Genomic DNA, 25452 nt, shown 5'->3' with positions numbered 1-25452 from the left:
TTTCCTAATATCCAACCTAAACCTCCCCCACTGCAACTTAAGACCATTACTCCTTGTTCTGTCATTGGGTACCACTGAGAACAGTCTAGATCCATCCTCTTTGGAACCCCCTTTCAGGTAGTTGAAAGCAGCTATCAAATCCCCCTCATTCTTCTCTTCTGCAGACTAAACAATCCCAGTTCCCTCGGCCTCACCTCATAAGTCATGTGCTCCAGCCCCATAATCATTTTTGTTGCCCTCTGCTGGACTCTTTCCAATTTTTCCACATCCTTCTTGTAGTGTGGGGCCCAAAACTGGACATAGTACTCCAGATGAGGCCTCACCAATGTCGAATACAGGTGAATGATCACATCCCTCGATCTGCTGGCAATGCCCTTACTTATACAGCCCAAAATGCCATTAGCCTTCTTGGCAACAAGGGCACATTGTTGACTCATATCCAGCTTCTCGTCCACTGTAACCCCTAGGTCCTTTTCTGCAGAACTGCTTCCTAGCCATTTGGTCCCTAGTCTGTAACAGTGAATGAGATTCTTCCATCCTAAGTGCAGGACTCTGCACTTGTCCTTGTTGAACCTCATCAGGTTTCTTTTGGCCCAATCCTCTAAATTGTCTAGGACTAGGTCCTTCTGTATCCTATCCCTACCCTCCAGCGTATCTACCACTCCTCCCAGTTTAGTGTCATCTGCAAACTTGCTGAGAGTGTGGTCCATGCCATCCTCCAGATCATTAATGAGAATATTGAACAAAACTGGCCCCAGGACTGACCGTTGGGACACTCCGCTTGAAACTGGCTGCCAACTAGACATGGAGCCGTTGAATTCAAACTAGAACAGGTACAAAGAAGGGCCACTAGAATGATCCGAGGAATGGAAGGCCTTTCGTATGAAAGGAGACTTGAGGAGCTCGGTTTGTTTTCCTTAACCAAAAGAAGGATAAGAGGAGATATGATTACACTCTTTAAATATATCAGAGGGATAAATACCAGGGAAGGAGAAGAATTATTTCATCTCAGTGCTAATGTGGACACGAGGACGAACGGATATAAACTGTCAGTCAGGAAATTCAGGCTTGAAATTAGACGAAGGTTTCTAACCATCAGGGGAGTGCAATACTGGAACAGTCTACCGAGGGAAACAGTGGGGGCGAAGGACCTCCATGACTTTAAGATTAAGCTAGATAAGTTTATGGAGGGGATGGTATGATAGGATAACGGGCTTAGTCAATAGGTCAATTATGTGCCTGGTATGATATAACCTTTTCCAGAGGGTTTGGCTGGAGAGTCTTGCCCGCATGGTCGGGGTTCAGCTGACCGCCATATTTGCGGTCGGGAAGGAATTTTCCTCCAGGGAAGATTGGCAATGGCCCTGGAGGTTTTTCGCCTTCCTCCGAAGCATGGGGCAGGGGTCACTTGCTAAGGAGTGGGTGGATCGGCTTATGTGGCCTGCATCTTGCAGGAGGTCAGACTAGATGATCATAATGGTCCCTTCTGATCTTGAATTCTATGATTCTATGATTCTATCACTACCCGTTGAGCCTGACGATCTAGCCAGCTTTCTATCCACCTTATAGTCCATTCATCCAGCCCATACTTCTTTAACTTGCTGGCAAGAATACTGTGGGAACCATATCAAAAGCTTTGCTAAAGTCAAGGAATAACACATTCACTGCTTTCCCCTCATCCACAGACCCAGTTATCTCCTCATAGAAGGCAATTAGGTTAGTCAGGCATGATTTGCCCTTGGTGAATCCATGCTGACTGTTCCTGATCACTTTCCACTCCTTTAAGTGGAAATGACAGCCTAGGAAGGAGTGCTGCAGAAAAGGATCTGGAGGTGATAGTGGACCACAAACTAAGTATGAATCAACAGTGTAATACTGTTGCCAAAAAAAAAGCAAACATCATTTTGGGATATATTAGCAGGAGTGTTGTAAGCAAGACACAAGAAATAATTCTTCCACTCTACTCAGCACGAATGAGGCCTCAGTTGGAATACTGTGTCCAGTTCCGGGCGCCACACTTCAGGAAAGTTGTGGACAAATTGGAGAAAGTCCAGAGGAGAGCAACAAAAATTATTAAAGGCCTAGAAAACGTGATCTACAAGGAAGGATAAAAAATTGGGTTTGTTTAGTCTGGAGGAAAAAAAACACAACGGGGAGTTGATAATCTTCAAGTACATCAAAGGCTGTTATAAAAAGGAGGGTGATAAATTGTGCTCCTTATCCATCGAGGACAGGACAAGAAGCAATGGGCTTAAATTGAAGCAAAGATTATTTAGGTTAGACATTAGGACCGTAACTGTAACTGTAAGGGTAGTTGAGCACTCTGGAACTAATTACCGTGGGAGATTGTGGAATCTCTGTCAAAGGTTTTTAAGAACAGCTAAGACAAACACCTATCAGGGATAGTCTAGATAATATTTAGTCCTGCCTTAGTGCAGGGGACCTATTGAGGTCCGTTCTAGTCCTACATTTCTATGATTCTATAATTAACCTGTGAAACTCACTGCCAAAAGATATGGATATGGCCAAGAGTTTAGTAGGATTCTAATTGGGATTGGACATTGATATTGGATAATGAGAATGTCCACAGTTACATTACACATGATAAAAAAATGTTGAGGGATATAAGCCCTTATTCTTCTGGGAATAAGCTAACCACTGGCTGACAAGCTCAGGCTCTAACTGATCACATGTTGGGTCGAGAAGCAATTTCCCCCCCTGTGGAGTGGTGCCCATTTACACCAGTGATTAATTTGGCCACTGTGTCAATAGCATGATATATATTAGTTGAGAAGCACATAATCTGTCTGTAACTGTGCATGCAAATGACCAGAGATTCAAATAAGCTAGTGAAATCTTTACTTGCTTTACCAGAGTAATCACACATGGCTCAAGTCTGCAAGGTGGCAAGCACTCTTGTCCTGATCCACCAAAGCACTTAAGTCCATGCTTATCTTCAAGCATGTGGGTGGACCCACTGATCACCTTCCACTATCAATCCTTAGAAGAACTTGCTTAGTAAAAATAGAGAGCTCCATTTGTCCATATAATGGAATTGTCACAGGGCAGAGGAAAACCTTATGATCAAGACCTGAATTGCATCTTATAAAGCTCCCCAGAGCTTTTGATCAGAAGCAGACCCTCCTATAACCAGCTAAACTATTTGCTAACTTTAAGCATAAGAAACAATTCTTTACTCTTGAGAATGTATTTAATACTTATCTACAGACCTGGAGTTGAGGGAAATTCATATCCCCAAAGAAATGTCTAAAGGACCAAGATGAGGAATAGATAAGTAATATATTTATGGTAACAATTGATCAAAAAGAGAAGGTAAGAGGCAAGAAACAAGGAATAATAAATAATACTTTGTGCCTTCATAGCACTTTTTCCATCTACAGCTACATTTATTGGCTTTACAGAGTTGGTGGCCTTTTAGAGATTCATTAATATCTTTTGTTCATTTAGCTTGTTTAAATCAAATAAACAACTTTGAAACCTCCAGATTATACATAGGCCAATCTTGTGTTCCTGTCTGTATTATCAGCCTTGTCTTCCCCTTCCTCCTCTCTGTATTGTTCTACACTCACTTATACAATTTACTCTATTCAGATTGTTAAATCTTTGAGGCAGGTCTGTTCTGGTGGAGACCTGCTGCTGATATGGGCATGGCTCAGGGAGAGATTTACTCCATCGCCAACTGCTGTTTAAGGACTGTGTAGAATTTGCCAGATACCACAAGAACCACACCACTGTCCAAGGCTCAGGCACAGGGCAAGCCCATTCCAGCACAACCTGTCCTTCATAATGAAAAGAGAACTTGGCTCTGCACAGCTTCTCCAGGATCGCTTGGGTTACTGTACTGGGCAGGTCTCATCCCCTGCCTCAGATAATCTGGACCAGGCTCCCTTTCTAAGGACAGCAGAGGTTGTCACCTGTCCCTGTGGAATGAGGCTCACCTATCCCAGAGTCAAAACACCCTGTTCAATTGCTGGGCACCTGGAACCTTTCTCATCTTTGGCCTTTGAAGTTCTCGTTTGAATATTTGCTACTGCCGCCAAGATCTGCAGTTGCAGGGGCTCTGTCTGGGCCCATACCTTAGGCTTCTGGACCCCAGGCAGTGGCCCTTCTACTCATCCAGCCATAGCCCCTGCCTCTTTCATTGTCAGCAACGGCCAGGTATGTGCCTGACACACAGCACCATCCATTTTTAGGGCTAGCTGATGTGGATTCCAATGGACGTCTAAGAACAGTGTACTTCTAGCTATATCAACCAACAACTTCTCTGGGGGCTGCTAAGCGTCAGCATTGCAGTAGTGCCAGCCATGCAGTTGTTTTTTGTTTTTTGTTTTAAATCATGCATCCAGACCCCACCCCCCAGAAATCATGATTGTTCCCAAAATCATGAGATTTTTAAACAAAGATTCTATTGTGGTTTTGTTGGTCTGTCTTTTGATTTCTGAACTCTCTCCGTCCATTGTGCACACGTGTGTGTGTCCCACTCTTTCTAGTGTATTAGAGGTGACTGGCCCCTGCTGCAGGAGCTCTTGCCCCCATATCTCCTCAGCCTAGCAATTAATTCTGCTCCCAACCTCCAAATCAATCCTGTCCCCCACAGTCCACACATCAGTTCTACCCCCTCATCAGATTTGCCCATCCCCCCCCCATCTACCCAGCTCCCTTCCACCATTTCTACCCACCCAGCCCCTATTCCCCATCAGTTCAGCCTCCCCAGCCTCACCTCTGCTCCTCCTGGGATTCCTCACCCCTACTCTCCCCGGCCTGGGGCAGAGGCAGTCTTGTCCCCAGCCAGACTAAGGTTGGGCAGCTTCAGGGTTCTTCATCCCCTCTGCCCCCTTCTCAGCGGGGATGTTGCAGGGAGGGAGGGGTGAGGCAGAGAGGAGCAGGAAGAAGAGGGAACAGAGCCACCCCCAGCTGCTGAGCTCTTTTTGCTTCCCCTCCTTTCCTGTGAAAAGTGAGTCAGGTTGCTATGGGAAGTGGAAAGAAGCTGTGCCTGCAATTGGCTACTGTACCCCAGGAGGTGGGAAGGTGGAGCCGGCAGACAATGAGAGGGGTACTCCCCCAGCATAGCTGAAACCTGTCATCTCCAGACTGGCTCCTGCCCTGGATGAAAGCCTGTTGCTCACAGCAAAAGAGAGCCGGCAACGATGCCATAGGATGGATCGGCTCGATGCTTAATAGGTTACTCCTGGGGGAGTTCTGCACCACTGTGAAATGCAGAAATTAATGTGTGCGCAGAATTTCCTTTCCCACCACAGAAATTGGCTGTGGAGCTGCTAGCCATCACTAGGGGGTGCTGGAGCTGGCAGAGCCCAGCTTGCACATAGGTGATACTGCTGGGGAGGGGCGGAGAGGGAACTAGAGGGTTCCTGGCAGCTGCAGTTCCCAGCATGCCCTGAGGGAAGAAGAGGGTGGTGGCACATAGGAAACTCCATGCAAGCCTGGGACTGAGCATCAGGCTGTTTCTCCCTCTGGCTTCCTGGGCTCTGGGGGGGAGAGCAAGCGGGTATCTGGGCAAGGGGGGCCCTGCAGCTGGGCTCAGGGGGGGAGGGAAGTGGGTAGAGAATCAGGAACTGGATGGTCATAGGGGTTTCTTTAACTCTCTACTCCTGGGGGAATTTTTGTATCTGTATTGTTACAGCCATACTTGCTGACAGGTATTTTGAAATAAATTACCAAAATAATTGAAACTGGAGTGATTATATAGTGTTATTTTGACAAAAAACATCTGCAGAATTTTAAAATATTGTGCGCAAAAGTTTTAATTTTTTGGTGCAGAATTCCCCCGAGTAATAGGTCCCTCCAGTCACTGAACTGTGTGTTGGGGCCGGCCTGTCTATGCTACGGGGATGGAGTGGCTGCCATGCGCGCGCCACAACTTCTTACTGGTTGGAATACATCAGCCCTGAGCAAGTCACACTTTTTTACAGTGTAGCAGTTCCCACAGCTGGATGAGCTAGCGAAGCCGCTCTTTCGGGTACAGGCTATCCCGGGGTGAACAGGGGTTGGGGACCCAGTGCCCTGGGTGAAGGAAATATATCAGACCTACCCTTTTACAGCCTGTCCCTCAAAGGGCTGCAAGGCCTGTTTAAGGGAGGAGGGGCTTCTAGCCCTATAGCTGTTTATGGCACCTTGGGCTATCACTACATAACATTCATTGCTTAAAAGGACACTGCTAGCATATTATTACAGATGTGACAGAAATCCTGGCTCACAACTGCCAGAAAACATCCATGTGATTATGCCTATGCTGCATTGGGCTCTGTTGGGTGAAATCCATCAGACTTGCTCAGTGGGGTACATGAGCACCCTCTGTTGGCTGAGCTAGAGCGGTTGCTCCTTGAAGTCACTGGGTAGCATATTGCTTCTGCATTCAAAGGTTCTTGTATAAAGCCCCCAAGTGGTGCAGGGTTACTCAGGAATGGAAGAGATGTGCCACAGCTGGAGGCAGCACCCTCTTTGCCTCTTTTCCATGGGTTCCTGACTATGTGGGCTGAAATAAAGACAGCCGCAGACACCATCTGGTTTCCCTTCATACATTGTAAATTTTTTATTATTATTTTTATCATCTCCTTTTTAAGTATCCCTTTAAGGGTGAAATGAAATCCAACCATTTACAGAGAAAATGATTTCAGAATGTACATTTGATTAATCCTTACAAAAATTAATTATTACTGGTGTTTATAAATTACAGGGTTGGGTTTTTTTTGGCAAGTCCACGCATTCCTTTGCCAAAAGAGGGCGCTCTGGGCAACACCACAAGTCAGTTCCCTAGGTAGCATCAGTCCCATGAGAATGCCAGTGCATTGCTCCATGGAGGATACTGCTTGATCGTTCCTGCAGGAATGAGCATGGACAGTGGTTTGAATTCTCAGTTTGGCTTTTGGCCTTGTATTCCTCTTTTCTATACCATTGGTTGCAGCTCTGATATTCCCAGTGTATCTGTATTGCATTATACTCTCCCTTTTCTTGACATTTGGGGTTAAAACCCCTCCCATTTTTCCCACCCCACATTTATACTCCTATATTTTCACATTAAGGGTGAGCTCCTCCAACTTCTCAGAGAGATTGAAGGGTGTTTTTTTTTTCTGAGCTCTGAACACAAAGATGAAAGGATTTGGGGTCCCTTCCCCTTCTGCCCTCTCCTCCCCCATTTTAGAGGTCTAAATCCAGGCTGACCTTTCCCTTGCCCACTGCCTCCCTAACCAGTGTTTACTAACAGGACCAGGAATGACCAGCTCCAGGGTCCTCACAGTGCAGATCTGCAGCAGCCATGAAAGTCAATGAAGAAAGGGGGTGACAAAGGGACATGAGATGGGGTAGTTACAGGGTGTGAGAAGCAGCTATGATCTCAGGAGGATACTTTGCTTGAGGATAACTGGGAAAAATGCTGCTCTGAGCTCAACCAGTCTTGCCACATTAATGGGATGAATCAGAGCCTCTCCATTTGCCCACCTTCAGCATATAAATGATATGTTGTGCTGTCCCCCCCGGTTGGAGGCAAACAGGAGTTCTAGGGAATACCTCAGCCTCAGGAACATACTGCAAATATTGGAGGAAAGAACACTAAGTAGAGAATTGTGATGTTTTCCTTTTCATATTAAACACAGAGCCGTAAAAACAATCCCATCCTTGGTCTCTCGTTCCCCTAGGGATATCACACTCAATCTGGCTCTGAGCATCACCAAGGTCTACCACCAGCTCCACTGATGGGATAGGGAGAAGCCCCTTCAAGCCAATCTGTCCAGAAAGGGGGACCCACCTGCTCCAACACCATGTCCACACCCTCACTTATAAATAACCCGGAAAGAGCCCGCCTCTCAGGACTTAATGTGGGGGGATGAGGTGAGAGAGCCTTGAAAACTACAAAGGAGCAGGGGACATTAATACAACAGACTGAAACAGACAAGCAGCAGAGTGTAAGCCCCAGAAATTGCAGAGGCTGCCTCATCCCTGGTTCAAATTAAGAAGGGTAGGGAGGGATTAAAGGTGAAAAGACATGAGTGAAGCAGCAGCTGTCTAAGAAGAGTTTGTGAGCAAAGGAGGAAGTGAGCTGTACTACTCATTCTCAGTTATGATTGCTGCAACAAATAGCATATAACAGCTGTGATATCCTGTCCCAGCCCTTCCTTCTTCAGTGCCAGATCAAGACACGATCAAAGAAGCCAGGCTGCTCATATCAATGGTTTGTGGGAATGAGGGCTCTGGACCAATCCTTATCATCACACCCATTTCTCCCTTGCCACAATTGGAGACCCTGCACTTTTGTGTTGCTCCTTGTTCAAGCTTAATCTGTCTCTCTCCTATAGGCACCCATCCAGCTATCTGATCAAATTACATATGTAACCTCTGCTTCCCATTCCTTCAGGGCCTGGTTAGGGTGGATTGCTGGCCTGAGAAATCAACCAGCAAGAGCCAGTTCCCAAAAGTCCCACCCGGCAGCTTTCAAGGGATGATGGAAGTGGAAGATGTTAAATCCAAAAAGAGGTCAATTTCTCTAAACCCAATCAAGAGGATTAGCCATGCAAGTTAAATACCACAAATATAAACTGGTTTGGCTTTAAACTGAACAATTACAAAAATTACTCATATGAAGAGTAAAACCGAACACATTTCTCCTGAAAGTCCCTCAACACAGAAGCCAGTTAGAAATGAAATTTGAAACAAACTAGTGAGGAGGGGGTGGGGAGAGGGACTTTGGGATGGAGAGCCCTCTCAGAGTCCCCAGAGGAGTTCAATTCTTACCCAGTTACAATGAGATCTGTTCCTCATGCCTGGGGGAGTGTGACTGATAGTGAGAAGAGAGAACTGAAAGAGAGAGAGGGAAGAGGGCCAGTGAGTAATTAAGAGAGAGAAGAGGAACAAGCAGGCTATATCTCTGTGCTGGATCAGGCCTAGCTACTGCAGCAATGGGTGCATTAGAAATTCACAACAGGCAACTGCAAAACCCTAGGCAAGGCAAGCACACCCTGCAGTGCAATGCAAACCTCAGAGAGCCCATCGAGTGGAAGAGGGGAGGAGGCAAATGGGGAAAAGGTGCTGTGCCAGGGGAGGTGGCACAGTACTTTGGTTGTATTCTGATCTGCTTGGTCCCACATCGCTTCATATCTTGGAAGATTGCTGGCGTTAACCAGATGTTCTAAATCCACCCCAGACTAGTGGCTAGGACTGTGCTGCAAGGAAGGGACTCAAGTTCTAGCTATATGGTGCCTGCCATCAAGGCAGCTGACCACCTCCCAGCACTCTGGAGTTTGCAGACAAAGATATATAGTGTGTCTCTCTCTCTCCCCTCCAGTCAGCAGGGACTGACTTTGGTTTGTTGTTTCTGTGGAAAGGTGGAGTCAAAGCAGAAAGTCTGAGGGCAGGTTCGGGGCTCTCACTCTTTCTCCAAGAATGAAAGAAAATGAGCAATGGCTGGGTCCCTCCGTACCTCTCTGCAATATCTTGCACCAGGCCCTTGGGCTGATGCATGGTGCTCTCCCTCTGCCTCCACCTAGGACTGTAGTACTGCCCAGCTGTTCTAATCCACTGCTGCAAAGTCTTCTCCACTAACATATGCCCCTCCTTTTGCAATTACCCTCCAGTTCTTGTAAGTCATGGGGGTTCCTTCACCATAGTCATGAACTCTCTGTGGCAGATTGGCCTGTAGACCCTGCTCTGTGAGGTACGACCCCTCTGTCTGAAACATGCCTCCCTCACACCCTAGCTGATGGGTCATGCAGATGAAGCTCAGCTTGGGCAGCACAGCATCAGCTTTCTCCCAGAGGTGAGGGTGGAAATCTCCCCTTCTCCCATTCCGTGGGCCAGCCTTCAATGATCTCAGGGAGCAGACAGTAGTGGGTGATGGTAGCAGTTGTGAATAAAGTGAAATGATGCTTAGCCTCTTTCGAGCACCTGTCATGGGACTAGGAGTGAGATAAGATTAAACATGGCTCAGATCAGTCAAAAACCAAGGGGTTCCAATCTTGGTGCTTTATGTTGTTCTATCTCAATTGTACTTTGGACACACAGCTGCTAGAAAAAGGAATTCAGTTAATTCAGAGCCCTAGGGGAATAGCTACCAAGATAAGATAAGAACCTTAGAAATACTTATAGGATCAGGAGGAAGCTTGACCTTAGAACTGAGCTCTAGGACCTGTCACTTTCCCCCAGACAGATGGAGGAGGGAGCACAAAGGTGGGGGAAAAGAGAGTAGCAGAAATGGGAATCCAGGAAAAAAACAAGGGTGGTGAGTCCTGATGATCAGGGTGATTTACGCTCCCACTGGCAAAAAAAGCCCCTTCTCTTCAGCACAGCTGGCCTGGCTGGTGAGGGATGATCTCACCTTATAGGGAACATTCCCTTTTCTCCCGCATGCTTATTCCAAACAAGAGGGTGGGGAATCATGTTTCCATCATTTCTCTCTTCAGTGTACTCTCTCAGCTGGATTGGACTCCATACACACTACGGAGCCATTTGCTCAAACTGGGGGAGAGGGAAGGTGGCTATCACCCAAAGAACCAAGATAGCCGAGGAAAGAAACAAGCCCTGTCATTAAAAACCCGGTGGAAGGACAACAGGGATGGAGAGTTTAGCTTCCTGCTCTGATTGGTTCAGCTCTTAAATCCAGTTCTGTCACTTCCCCTCCTCGCTGCATGACTCTCCACCCAGTCTAGACAAGGAGTCTGGATCGCACATCGTCTCAGCCACAAGGCGGCAGCATTCCAGGAGTAATTCCCCAGCAGTCTGTATCCCACTGGCCCCAACACTTGGGCTAGGCTCTAGGGGGCTGGGATTTCCCGTTCCCCTCCCTTTTACTCCAGGGAGAAGAGGATTAACCAGCACTTGTATTGTATTGTTATATTGGGGAGGGAGGCTCCCTGCCACAGACATTGCCAGCAGCGCCTCCCTAAGGTTATCCCCATTCTTACCCCATCCAGAGCTGGTTCTGAATAAGCCCATTCATGGAGCACTGGCACACAGAGCCTCCAGCTTCCCGGCCCCGCCCCCCCATACCCAGTAGGCTTGTAGAGGGTTCCCTGAATATCCTTAACCCCTAAGTAGACAGCAGAGCTTCTGAATCCTGCCACGCTCCCACCTCTCTCACACACACATGCACTCTGCCACACACCTGCCAAATCCATGCACATTAACACTCGGGCACACACTAATCCACACACCTGTGAACACAACACACAATCAACCTAGTGAAGACCCCTTCAGCTTGCTCCCCTGATGAAAGCAGGTTTCTGGGACACAGCCTGAGGCTTTGTGGGCAGAGCTAAGGTGTGCAGCGCGACAGTGAGGTGGGGGTAGAGAAGGAGTACAAGCACTTGTGTTCCACCCCACTTCCCTTTTCTGCAAGCTCCAAGACCGGCAGCACATTAGACAAAGAGTGGAGCCCATGAGAGATGCATTGACAGGAGGTTGGTAGAGGGAGGCTGTCTTTTAAAGAATACTGAGGTAAAAAAATAAAATGTCTATAGAGATGCTTTTGCACATGTACACACAAACTCACATGAACACACGTGACACAAACATCCACTCACATGCACATGATCATACATTCGCCCGCTCACTCACATGCTCATTGACAAGTCCAGACTCACATGTGCATGCAACCTGTTCCGCGGTGGGGGCAGCTGCTCCCTCCGCCCACCCTCGTGTAGGAAAATCTGCCCCCTAGATAAGATCTCTCCATCCTGCAGGCAAGGTTGAGGGAATGTGCCATAGTCTTTTTGCCTTCTGCAGGGCCAATTCCCATTTCCTCCCCTTCCCTCTGGCCCTCGTTAGAGTGACTGGGAATCCCACCCCAAGTCTCACTCTTGGAAAGGCAGAGAATGCAGAGAAACTACGCACCTCAGCTGGAAACAAAATGAAGAAGGAAAATGAAAGACACACCTCACTCTTTCCCTTTGCTCTAATGTTCCCCTTTCCCATGCAAATCCCGCTCCCCTCACCCAGCCCCTTCCGCCCGCCGGTAGGGATTCTCCAGCAAGTAGTGGAACCGCTGGTAGTTCTTTAGCAGGTACTTTGGGGCATACATTTGTTCCTTGGGGTCAGCAGGGGGGTACTCCTGGGTGGTGCCGTCGAACCAGCCACCAGTCCGGATCAGTTCCCGGATGTAGTTGAGGTCCCTCTTGTCCTCGTAGTCACCCCAGCGGGGAAAGTCCCCGTTCTGGGCTGACACCAGTTTGAAGTAGATACCCTCTGGTGTGAAGCACCAGGAGCAGTGCCAGCCAGCAAAATGGAGGGGGCTGCCCAGCGACCACTGCACTAGAATGTGGCCCGTGCTGTTCTCGTACTGCCGGAAGCCAGGCATAGTGTAGTACTCTCTGCGGCGGAGGCGGATCCCATCCGTGGCATAGACGGCACGCAGCATCCCCACTGTGCAGCCAGAAACCACCTCTAGGGTTCCTGGCTGCTTCCAGAAGAAGCCATAGAGGGACTTGCGCATGTGGAAAGCGAAAGGCTCTGTCCAGCCATCGTAGAGCTTGAGGAACAGCACACCATCGCGGGCCGGGATCTCGTCCGCATCGTCAATGATGAAGATGTCATCCGGGCGCAGGTTGCGTAGGCGGGAGATGCCGTCCCGCGTCAGGAAGGTGCGCAGGTAGTCATCGGCGATCCAGCCGTCCTGGCGCCCACCAGGAGGGAAGTGGTCCAGGAAGACGTAGAGCACCTTGTGGCGGATGTAGTCGAAGGAGCCATTGAGGAGCATCTCACGGAACTTTAGTGGGCGTGCCTCGCCATAGGCCGTGAAGTTCGACTCGCAGACCACGAAGGCGTCCACTACATCACCCAGTTCATGGAATCGGGCTTCAAGGAGGTCGAACTCATGGTTGATGTTGATGGCATTGATGACCCGCCGGGGTACCTCACGTGGTGTCAGCCGATCCTTGGTGGGCAGGTTTGAGTACTGGACCACAGTGGGCACCCCACAGCTAGGGCCATGCCAGCCAGGCAGGCACACGCACTCCACCCACTTGCGCCGCTTTGTGCCGCTGGTGCTCAGCGGCTTGCGAGCTGGGTGCCCCGAAGCAGCACCATCTTCTCTCTCGTCCATCCGGCCCGCTGGTGGCTTCTCCAACATCCTGGTGCCCGGCTTGAAGCAGACGCCGCCAGCTTTGGTATGGACAAAATATTCTGACGTGTCTTCCTGCAGTACAAACTCAGCTTTGTGCAGCTCCTCGCTGGCCCTGCTGGGCGGCAGGGGCTGGAGCAGGGGTGAATGGGAGTACAGTGGCGTGCGGAGAAACTCCGGCCCTCCTGGCTCAGGGCTGACCTGTGGCGTGACAGGTGCATTGTTCCAGAAGAAGCTGTAGACGAGGTTGGGACTAAGCGAAGCCAGCTCCCGGGGGAAGGTGACGTAAGAGAGGGCCTTGAGGAAGTGCAGGACGGAGATGAGGCAGAGACCACCCATGCACAGAGTCAGAAAGAGCTTGTGGCGTCTCATCTTCATCCTGAGGAAAAGCCAAAGAGAAAAGTAGCATTCACTTATTAGTTGGCTGCAAAAGGTCCCTGGAGCACTGGGGAAAAGAGTGTTGTGTGGAGCCCAGGATATAACCAGAGTGAGATCCAAACTCAGACAGAATAGGCTCCAGCTGGAATCTTTCCCTCAAATCTTGGGGAGGCTAATCCAATCCAATTCCCTCCCTCCCATTCTCAACAGGCCTGCCACCTTTGCTAAGTTCCCTCTGGAGTTCAGTAAATCTGACCTCCCCAGGCCTGGGCGCTGTCTTTAGACCGGATACATTCTAGAACATTCCATTAGTGTCCCGGCAAGGGGATGGGAAGCAGGGAATGCTGGGCACCTCTGATCCAGTGAAGTCTCCAAGATCAGCAGATTTAATTAGAGCAGATGGAAAGGTAAGGACAAAATACAGAGAGCTTGCTCATATGGTATATCACCAAAAGGTTAGGGGGCTGCTGGAAGAGAGGGCTAGAGAGTGGTCGGGATGAGGGGCAAGGAGAATAGAAGGTTGAGGCTGAAAAGAAGACATGATTGGAATGGAGTGTAGTGTGTGGGACAGGGATAGGCAAACTTTTTGGCCTGAGGGCCACATTGGGTTTTGTAAATTGTATGGAGGGCCAGTTAGGGAGGGGGTTGTGGCCCAGCCCCCATCTCCTATCTGCTCCCCCCCAGGACTCCTGCCCATCCAACCCCCCCTGGGACCCCTGCCCCATCCACCACCCCCGCTCCCTGTCCCCTGACCATCCCCGGACCTCCGCTGCCCCATCCAACCCCTCCTCCTTTCTGACTGCCCCCCCCAGGACCCCTGCCCCCATTCAACACCCTGTTCCCCCCCGACCGCCCTGACCCCTATCCACACCCCTGACCACCACCCCGAACTCCCCTGCCCTCTATCCAACCCCCCCTGCTCTCTGCCCCCTTACCACGCTGCCTGGAGGCACTACAGCTGCGCTGTCCGGCTGGAGCTGGGCCACGCCGCTGCCACACAGCACAGATCAGGCCAGGCTCTGCAGCTGCGCTGCCCCAGGAGCTCACAGCCCCAACGCACAGAGCACTGAGGCTGCGGGGGAAGGGAAACAGCAGGGGAGGGTTGGGGGCTAGCCTCCCAGGCCAGGAGCTCGGGGGCTGGGCAGGACGGTCCCGCAGGCCGGATGTAGGGTGACCAGACAGCAAATGTGAAAAATCGGGATGGGGGTGGGGGGGTAATAGGAGCCTATATAAGAAACAGAACCAAAAATCGGGACTGTCCCTATAAAATCGGGACATCTGGTCACCGTAGCCGGATGTGGCCCACGGGCCATAGTTTGCCCACCTCTGATGTGGGAGAAGGGGCCTTAAAAACATTTAGCTAATAATCTCAATTTCTGGGGTATGGGAGATACCTGAATCCCCAAAACCATTTGGAGGGTCATCCACAACACACGTCCTAAAGAAATCCTCTCGCTCCAGGAAAAGCTACTCAATGCTGACCAGGGAGAGTCTCAAAATTAATCTGGACTCATCTTTTCTCTCCCTTCCACCTAAAGTTCATTGGACTAGTGGACTGTTACTCAACTCCTTTGCCTTCCATCCCCTATGAGTTAGGGGCTGAATATGTTGCCTCTGGAGCAAGGCAGTGTAAAAATAAAAACAGCTGTCACAGCTAGAACCATTGTGTCAAGGTGATGGGGTCCAAGAGATTGAAAGACAGACCACAAAGGAATCTAGAAGTGCTCACCTCCTCTCTCCAGGCATTAGAAAATATGTTGGCCATCCCATTTATCCAGATGCTAATCTCCCCATCTAAGAGTGGGACAGGAGAGCTGTTGTCAGTGGGAAAGTAGCAAGGAGCAAAATCCAGACAAAAGATATGAGCTCCCACCTCACCTCCCTGATCCCCCACCATTCCACACAGGAAAAGGCATTCACTCTTGCTAGGTGTGGAAGAGGAAGTATCCTCTCCCAAGGGTCAGCAGGTTGGTGGGGGGGAGATGGGCCAGGAGCAGATGACCTGCCATCATGATAAAGGGACTGGACGCCTCATTACAGCATAAAACACTATGCAAAAGCACATTCCCCACTAGATGAACACCAGGGTGGGGCTGGGGGTGGAGGAGGGATCGCCTCTACCTCTGAAACTCAGGCTCAAAGGAGAACGAAGCCAAACCATTTACAAAAACTTCAACTCACAAAAAGACGAACAGACAAGCTGGTGCATCATTGTAAACCGCCACAAGCATGTCATAGACTCATAGACTTTAAGGTCAGAAGGGACCATTATGATCATCTAGTCTGACCTCCTGCAAAACGCAGGCCACAGAATCTCACCCACCCACTCTTGTAACAAACCCCTAACCTATGTCTGAGTTATTGAAGTCCTCAAATTGTGGTTTGAAGACCTCAAGCTGCAGAGAATCCTCCAGCAAGTGACCCGTGCCCCACGCTGCAGCAGAAGGTGAAAAACTCCCCAGAGCCTCTGCGAATCTGCCCTGGAGGAAAATTCCTTCCTGACCCCAAATATGGCGACCAGATAAACCCTGAGTATGTGGGCAAGACTCACCAGTCAGCACCCAGGAAAGAATTCTCTGTAGTAAGAGAAGCAATAAACGCAGGGCCCAGCACAGACACCTGTCTCCAGACTAGATGAGACCAGGTTTGCAGCTGCTCCCTGCTGAGTCGCCCCGGCGAGAGTGAGAATTCGATTCACGGTCACTCCTGACCTATGGCTTCTTTGCCAAAACATCATCTTGCTGCTCCACAGTTTACACTGGCTCATCCTTGGAATACTGAGTCTGATTCAATCTCTTTGTCTACGCAGTGAAAGTCCTGCCTGACACTGCCACCTGAGAGAGCACCTCTCCCTCTGCCATAGCTACATGGCCCTGTGAGACTCAGCCAATCAGGCAGGAGACTGCCCTAGACTACAGAAGGCAAGGTGCACTTATATTACCACAGTCAGGGCCAAATGCCAAGTCCAGAGTTCCACTACTACAGCAACGAGGAACACAAAATATGTAGATGGAAGCTGACGTTGAAGGAAGAAAGGAGGGGAGGGCATGCATCATGGTTGGAATAAAAGGTTTAGGTGGCTATTTCATTGAGTGTGTTATTTTATATGCCAGTGTTTAAAGGGATCTGGACCCTTTATGGTCCCTCAGAACACGAAGCTGTCTCATTCCATACATTTAGGTTGATTCCCCCCCAGCCCTTACCCCTCAGAGCCTATATCAAGCAAGCCCTATGGGGTTTTCAGGAGCCCCCAAAGACTTCAAATCCCCCATTCCTAACTGTACTGCTTCAGTCTCCAAGAATGATCCTGGGATACTCCTTGAATATTCACACCTCAAACGGTTGTGACTGGCACCATGTTCGCTACCATTCTCAAAACTCACAGAGCAGTTCAGAATTTTCACCCAACCGTCCCACGTGTGCTGGGCAAGGCAGATAAAGAGCATGGTGTGCTTATTATGGGCCTCACAAGGCTGTGAAGCTGATATGGGCAGACACTGTGTCACTGCACAATAAAACCGTGCGATTGAGCGAAGACAAAAAGAAGTGCAGTTATTTTGCCTCACAGGACAAAGAGTAAGGTGGCATCTTGAAGCAGATACTAAGTCCCAGGGGTTGTCAGGGAAAGAGGGTGGGCCTGATCCAGTTGGTTAATGATTGTGAAGCATTCAGTTGATCATTAACTTCAAAGATCTTTGAGGCGGAATGGTTTACAGTTAGGCACAAATATTACAGACACAGGAAGCTTGAGCGGGGGGCATGTCTGCAGGATTAAAAACACTTCAGAAGACAGAAGCATTAAGACAGAAAATATCATATCATATTGCCTCTATATAAATCCATGGTACACCCACATCTTGAATACTGCGTGCAGATGTGGTTGCCCCATCTCATGTGGAATTGGAAAAGGTTCAGAAAAGGGCAATGAAAATTATTAGGGGTATGGAACAGCTTCTGTATGCGGAGAGATTAATAAAACAGACTTTTCAGCTTGGAAAAGAGACGACTAAGGGGGAATATGAGAGAGGTCTATAAAATCATGACTGGTGTGGAGAAAGTAAATAAGGAAGTGTTATTTACTCCTTCTCATAACACAAGAATTAGGGGTCACCAAATGAAATTAATAGGCAGCTGGTTTAAAACAAACAAAAGGAAGTATTTTTTCACACAATGCACAGTCAACCTATGGAACTCCTTGCCAGAGGATTTTGTGAAGGCCAAGACTATAACAGGGTTCAAAAAAGAACTAGATAGGCGGATAGGTCCATCAATGGCTATTAGCCAGGATGGGCAGGGACGACGTCCCCAGCTTCTGTTTACTAGAAGCTGGAAATGGATGACAAGGAATGGATCACTTGATGATTACCTGTTCTGTTCATTCCTTCTGGGGCATCTGGCATTGGCCACTGTCAGAAGACAGGATATTGGGCTAGATAGACCTTTGGTCTCACCCAGTATGGCCGTTATGTTCTTAAGAGTTCCCAAATCTGACAAAACTGTCCTGATTCTGCTCTCGTTTGCACTGGTTTGACACCAGTAGAATTCCATTGGGCCAAATCCTCAGCTGGTGAAAATCAGCCTAGCTCAAGGAGTTTGACCCCATTAGCACCAGTGAAATTCCTCCTGCTGTATTGTCAACGCTTGTGATTTTATTGCGATTCTCCAATATTTGGTGTATTTCTTAGAGCTCCAGCTCCTGGAGCCTTGGAACCCACAACAATCTCATTTTTTTTTTAAAAAAAAGTAAAGTTTCTAGCGCTCATGTTTTTTTTTGTTTGTTTGTTTACTTGTTTGTTTTGGAAGAAACTGGGAAACCGGAACCCTAAAAGCTCAAAACCAGAAGAAATCCTCCCACTCTCAAATTATTATTTTTAATACCTCATGATTTTCTAGGCCTGACTCATGATTTATACCGCTCCTGGCTGATATTGGTGCAATGGCTGACAGGATCCCACATGAGAGGTTAAATATGCAGGGCTTGAAAAATGTACCCAACATCCTCTAACCCAGTGGTTTTCAACCTTTTTTCGTTTGCTGACCCCTAAAACATTTCCAATAATGGCATGGAAATCTTAGACATAGTCTGCAGGCTCCCAGGGGTCCACAGACCACAGGTTGAAAACCCCTGACCTGGCCCAAGGACTTAGCCTGCTCCTCAGGCTCAAATGCACTGATTTCCCAAGCCACAAACCCTCCTGTCCAATCTCCTACTGGCCAGGCAAACTCCCACTGCCTGGGCCCAAAGAGCCCATTCTCCTGCTGGATGAACTGTATGTCACCAATTAATGGTAACACCGCACCCCCACACACAAATAAATCAATGCTGCGCCCATACGTTAGTGCTGGGACTCCCCAGCCCTCCACTCAAAAAAATCCATTTACACTTGCCTCCTGCACAGAGCTCTCTGCTGAGGTGGGGGCGGGTTGCCAAAAACGGAGGCGCAGATTAAGGAGCAGGGCGGCCCCAGCCTGCCTGAATACCTGTTCCTGCCAACTCAGCAGAGGGCCCCTGCTCACACCAGCACACCAAGCAGAAGGCACTGTGTGGGTGAGGCACACTTCTGACCTCTGCTGAAGGGGTGCTGGTAGGAATAGGCCCTGTCCCCACACAGAGCCCTCTGCTGGGGTGGTGGACATCTCCAGGGCCTAGGGTTGCCAGGTGTCCGGTTTTCGACTGGAATGACTGGTTGAAAAGGGACCCTGGTGGCTCCAGTCAGCACCGCCGACCGGACTGAGTCGTTAAAAGTCCAGCTGGCAGCGCAGCGAGGCTAAGGCAGGCTCCCTGCTTGCCCTGGCTCTGTGCAGCTCCCAGAAGCAGTGACACATCCCTGCAGCCCCTAGGCACAGGGGCCAGGGAGGCGCTGTGTGCTGGCTCCTCCCCGAGCACTGGCTCCACCGCTCCCATTGGCTGGGAACCACAGGGGCAGCGCCTACGGGTGAAGGCAGCGTGCTGGTCGCCTCTGCACCTAGGGGACCGCAGAGACATGCTGGTTGCTTCCGGAGCTGCCTGAGGTAAGTGCCACCCGGATCCTGCACCCCAACCTCCTTCCCCAGCCCTGAGCCCCCTCCCTGAACCTGCATCCCAAACCTACTACCACAGCTCAACCCCCTGCCCCAGCCCTGAGCCCCATCCTGCATCCAAACTCCCTCCCGGAGCCCACACCCCTCACCCCCTCTTGCACTCTGAACCCCTCGGCTCCAGCCCAGAGCTCCTGCCTGTACCTCAAACCCCTCATCTCTGGCCCCACCCTAGAGCCCACACCCCCAGCTGGAGCCCTTCTCCCTCTCCCACACCCCAATCTCTTGCCCTGGCCTGGTGAAAGTGAGTGAGGGTGGGGGAGAGTGAATGATGGGGGGGCAGGGGATGAAGTGAGCGAGAGGCGGGGCTTCAGAGAAGGGGTGGGGCAGCGGCAGGGCCTTGGGGAAGAGGCGGGACAGGAGCGGGACAAGGGTGTTTAGTTTTGTGCAATTAGAAAGTTGACAACCCTCCCAGGGCCCCCTGCTCTAGAGAGTGGCACCCCCATCAGGCCACTTTATGGCAAACAGTACCAGCATCGCATTCTCTCTCTCCTCCCATCAGTGGAAGCACTGGAGTGGTCTTGTAGGAAGCCATTCTGCTTCGTTTACATTTGGAAGGTTTCCTTTAGGGCTAGATGTTTTTTAAATAAAAACATAGGTACTACAGCAGTGGATGGGACACAGCCAAGAAAGATACCTACTTGTCCTAGATGAGTAGATTTTTCAAGCCCTATAATTATGGAGTGACAGGGTGATAGGATTATGCATGGAACTGAAGAGGGTTATTCAGAGCCTTTCATCTATAAGACACCAGTTAAACTCTGGCTCTAGGTCTGCGAGAAAAGTGAGCCTTTGGCTTCTAGGTTAGTCTAGCCCCAGGTCAGTAGGACCTACAGTTAGGAAGGAACTTCCCTTGCAGGTAGGGCAAACTACATAATAATGCAGTACTAGGAATTCTTGTGCTTCCACAGAGACACCTCCTGGCGAGAGTATCAAAGGCAGAATACTGGATTAGAAGATGGACCCTCGGCGTAATTCCTATGTTCTTATCCAGCTGCTGTTGGTTGGTCTGTGCGATGCTTGTTAGGAATTTCATTCCAGTTCCTACTGGGTAAATACTTCTATCACAGCTGGCCTGCCTGGTGGTAGGCTGACTAAACAGATGAAGGTTTGAATAGCTTATGGAAACTAGCTGACCTTTCTGGATAGGTCAGAAATTAAAGTGTATTTTGCTCCCTAAAATTGCATACTTGAATTTCCTCTTCAGCTCTCTTATGTCTGCAAGTCTCAGCCAATGTACTCCAATTTTGATGTGTAACACACACTGCTATTCCAGTCCTGAGATCCCCCATAGCTCTGCCAGGGCACACAGCCACTGTCAGCAGCTTTGGCAGCCCAATCTTAACCTGCAGTACCCTCTTCTTTTCCAGTCCTGACATTTCCTGCAAGACAATTTTTCCTGCTCATCTTTGCCTTTTGTTGGGACCCTGGAGCTGAGAACTGTCAAACTCATTTCCTGAAACATCCCTAAAGGAGGCAAATTGAGAAGTAGGGATGTGCCAGTCTGAAAGCCCCTCCCCCGAATCAACTCCATCCTCACATACCAGGGATTCCTCCGACTGGGAGTGGAGAAGCCTCTTTGCTCTTGGCAGAGCCGCCCAGAGGATTCAGGGGGCCTGGGATCTTTGGCGGCGGAGGGCTCCTGCTTCGGTGGTAATTCGGCGGGGGTGGGGGGGTCCTTCCGCTCCGGGATCCGCCACCGAAGTGCCCCGAAGACCCGCGGCGGGGGCCCCCTGCCGCCGAATTACCATTGAAGACCCAGCACTTCGGCAGCGGGTCCCACTTCGGCGGTAATTCAGCGGTGGGGGGGGGGTCCTTCTGCTCCGGGGTGGAAGGACCCCCCGCCACCGAAGAAGCTCCGGGGGCCCAGGCCCCATGAGAGTTTTCCAGGGCCCCCGGAGCGAGTGAAGGACCCCACTCCAGGGCCCCCAAAAAACTCTTGTGGGGGCCCCTGTGGGGCCCAGGGCAAATTGCCCCACTTGCCCCCCTCTTTGGGGGGCCCTGGCTCTTGGTGGGCTGAGACCAAAAATGTCTGTGCTCTTTTCCTTTCCCTTTCCTCAGATCAGCATTGAAGTGTGAGATAAATCTCGGAATTGCAGCTAAGGCCACAAGTCATCAGGTGAGGAGGACATTTCTCCCCACTCTCCCCATTCACATTGTGCATGGTGGAAATTTGAATGGGAAATACCTAATAATCTACTCGGGACAGAGCTCAGGTTCCTGCACAGAACCCCAGCTGCTCCTCACAAAGCAATGATCAGTTACCAGGGACACTGGAACACAGAGCCTCCTCTCCCCTGACAATTTCCGGGGAAAGAGTGAACTTGATCCAGTAGGACTGGCAATGGCACCCAGCAAACAAGAACACAGCTGGTTAAACCAGATAGAAAGGTTACATTTGTTCTGCAAGGTAGGTGGGGAGAGAGGTCTGAGTAACTACTTGAGACATCACAGCAGCATCTCTCAGCCCATCCTCCCATCCCCAGCAGCAGAACCAGAGGTTTAGTTTGTTTTAAGAGGGGGGCCTCACAGATGTTTCCATGCCTGGGGTCCCAGGAATAAGCCTGTACTTACAGCCATCCTCCTGCATCGTAACTAGCAGCTGGGAGTGTGGTGCACCTGCAACATCCCCATTCACTTGCTACACTGTACTATGCCCTGGGAAATATCAAATGATCAGTTGATTGATGCCATCCTGGAATCACATCCTGGATCACAAAAAAGAAAAATGCACAAAGTTTATGGGCTGGCAATTCACCAGATTCTGCTCTGGAGGTCACTGGGAGGAGGAGGCAGAGCATGCAGGCAGGTGTATGATACCCCTCATCTTGGCACCAACAGCCCAGGTACACATCCACTGACCCACACACCCACCTACTCGTCCCCCCGACACTTAAAACAGCAGCTCACAAACTGGAACAAGTTCAGAGGCTTCACCCAGAGTGTATTCCATGGGGCACAGAAATCCAATTCAGTATTTTCTCCCCCTCCTGGGCAGGCTAAATGTTGAGTCCATTCCAGGTGGACACAAATCTAGAACAGGTTCTTCTCATCTCAGGCTCTGCACCCAGAGTCCATTCAGGTGACAAAGAGAGAATAATGGCATTTGCACAAAAAAGGTCTCAAAGAACTTTCAAACCTTGAATAAATTGTGCCCCAGAAAAAAACTTTTTAAGTAGGCAGGGAATATAAAAGAGATCTCTTCAGAGCAACTGAAAGCAAGCCATTACTAGGGTGGACAACTATAGTTTGATAGGCCATGGCAGCACTACACACTATTTTAGACCAGGAAGTGACAAATACACTATCAAGTTGACATTGCAGGGGAAAAAATGTAAGGAAACTGAATGTAATTGTCCCAGTGCGAATTTATTCAGGACACTATATTCAACACTCTTGCTCTTATGGAAAATGCCATGATATCTTTAATGACTGTGTGTGGCTAGGACCGTAGCAAGGACATTCTGGTGGGATCATAGTACAAGGCTGCAGGTAGATTCTGATCAGGTTCCCCTTCATTCAGGGACTGAATTCAAAGTCCATCCATGACTCTCCTGGCTGGTGACAATCAACAAAGAGCAACTGTTTTCCACTGCTAATGGACACTATCAAAGTCTCCTTCAAGACAACAAAGCTCATGTCATTCATCCTCCCTGCAACTTTGACACCTCTGACCTCCAAGTGCCACTGACTCACTACCAACATGACAGACCTGGAGCAGACAGTGCAGCATTCAACTATCTGATTTTCCCTAGGTACAATGAACAGCATCACGAGGATGTCACAAGAAATCAGCACCAGGATGAAAAACAACAGTCTTACATTGATCATAGGCAAGCCTGAGGTGATGTTGTCTGGAAGGGGAGAAACTCTTCAAAAATGCTGTCCTCCCCTTCTGCATTCTGTTTGTCAAACTAGTGAGAGCGTGGGGTTCTGTTCATCACCAAGCTTAGACAACCAAGTAGCCCCAGTGGTGACAAAATGCCTTCTTCCACCTGTATCTTACTAGGAAACTCCACCCCTCCCTCCTGGACAAGGATCTGACAACAGCGACATGTGTTGGTCTCCTCCAGACTAGATTACTGTATCTTGCTGTATATAGGGACCAAGATGATGGAGTCTCTGCATTGCATCCTTGTACACAATGTGTCTGCCCACCTTCCTCATTGAGATGGGCTTGAGGGCTTCTGTGAGCACATCACCTCTGTATTCCAGCCCCTCCACTGTCTCCCAGTTGGTTTCTATTGTCTTTTTTAAAAAGTCTTGGTCATGATCTTCAAAGTCATGAATGGGTCAGGAGTCAGCTACTTTAGCAACCACCTCCCCATCCAGGATCCAGAAAGATAACTGTATTATTCTGGGACAATGCAGCTCACAACACCCGGTACAAAACACATAAGAACTGGAGATAAAGCAGTTTTGGTAGAACTGGAGGTTGAGGGGCTGTGGAATGATCTTCTAGAGGTCATCAGTCTAACCCTAAGTGTGACCAACTTCAGGGCTCATTACAAGTCCCCTTCTCTTTGATAACACATTTCTACTATAACTAGGTTAAAACTAATAATAGTGATATTAGTATTATATAATTCTCCAAGCAGATCATCTTTTAAACCAGGGGCTGCAGAAGAGCACAAAACTCAATACAGATCCATTAGGGACCTTGCTATGTAGATTTAATTTACCTGAGAAGCATTTAGACACAACAGTGATACATTGATGGGTGCTATGGAAAACCTTAAAATGGATTTTTAAGCCCCACTGGAATCAAAGTAAGGTTCTTCTCTTTATTTGTCATGTACTAAGATAAGGAAAGGTCCCCTTTTGTGTTTCAAAGTAGCACAATGCCAGTTGGCCATAACTATTTCTCAGTTTTCATGCTCCCTTACTGCCAATATGAGACCTTCCCAATCTCTCAGACAAATCCCCCATCCACAGTTGCTTTCCCCTTACAGATAGGGGAAGGGTGGATTAGACACTTGGGTCTTAATTGGCAGAGAGAAACATATAAGACATAGGTGAAAGCAGATTCCCTGTGCTCCTGTATAACTCCTCACCTCTCCCCAAACTAACCTTAGTTTCCTTGCTTGGTTCTCTCTGATCACCCAAGGGCAAGAAGCCAGTATTCTAATTCCATCTTCCCACCTTCTACCTCTCCCTCTACCAACCCCTGAAGTCCTGGAAAAAGAGTCTGAATGACCACCTGGAATGGGCTCCCTCAACCCAAGTCACTGTCTGCTCATGACATCCAGTTCCCATGAGGATGGTTATTACGCCACAGAAGATGACGACATCACGTGGGGAAAAAGCAAAGACACCCGGCCCTGGTTTCCAATTAAAAATTATTATTATAGTTACTTATTATGTGTCTTCCACAGTGGTTAAAGTAGATCAACAAAAGGAGGAGAAGCATGCCACTTTGTTTTTATGTTGGGACAAGTGCTGGTAGCATGTAGTGAAGTACCACTGCATCCTAATGGGTGATGAGACAAGGCACAGAAAAGAATGGGGACAACTGAATAAAGGTAGCTGGAAGGAGTCCACAGCCCCAAACGGGCCCAAGGCAGCCCAAAGTGTGTGTGTGTGCATGCAGGTGTGCTGAACAGGGAAACAATTGACGTGCTCCTAACCACCCTTGGGGGATTGTGTGGGAATGGGCAGGCCCATTTTGTTTCCCCTGGATTCTGGCTAGGGAAGGGAAGCGGCAGCATCTCCTTTTCTTCTCTCCAGGGGAGGGAGGGCTGAAGGTGGCAGACTTTCCCTCCCCGTCACTCCATCCGCAGGGAACAAGGAACCAGCAAGGAGAAGGATCATCCTGTGGAGGAGGAGTGAAGCAGATTGGTGACTCACATCTTGGATGACTCCCCTCCCATTGTGTGCTGGTGCTGCTCCACCTGCTGGTGGGAGGGCTCAGA

General features: G+C 49.2%; 1 protein-coding gene across 21 annotated transcripts in view; it reads right to left on the bottom strand.

Moving 5' to 3' along the window:
• Positions 1 to 6546: 6546 nt before the first annotated feature.
• MGAT3 (beta-1,4-mannosyl-glycoprotein 4-beta-N-acetylglucosaminyltransferase) overlaps positions 6547 to 25452 on the bottom strand; it is a 59791-nt gene continuing 40885 nt past the window's right edge. For 9 of the 21 annotated variants that reach the window (XM_039488613.1, XM_039488660.1, XM_039488667.1 and 6 more), the window contains 2 exons: positions 15192 to 15256; positions 6547 to 13463 (listed from right to left, as the gene is read on the bottom strand). In XM_039488613.1, coding sequence (XP_039344547.1) covers positions 11957 to 13463; positions 15192 to 15232 — 1548 coding nt within the window. In that variant the 5' untranslated portion in view covers positions 15233 to 15256 and the 3' untranslated portion in view covers positions 6547 to 11956. Of the gene's footprint in view, positions 13464 to 15191; positions 15257 to 22114; positions 22249 to 24610; positions 24797 to 25452 lie in introns of those variants that run through there. The other 12 variants (XM_039488729.1, XM_039488721.1, XM_039488738.1 and 9 more) reach the window with 6 other exon arrangements.

This window comes from Mauremys reevesii, linkage group 1 (assembly GCF_016161935.1).
Source record: "Mauremys reevesii isolate NIE-2019 linkage group 1, ASM1616193v1, whole genome shotgun sequence".
NCBI classification, from domain to species: Eukaryota; Metazoa; Chordata; order Testudines; family Geoemydidae; genus Mauremys; species Mauremys reevesii.
This window is presented reverse-complemented; position numbering and strand designations above follow the sequence as displayed.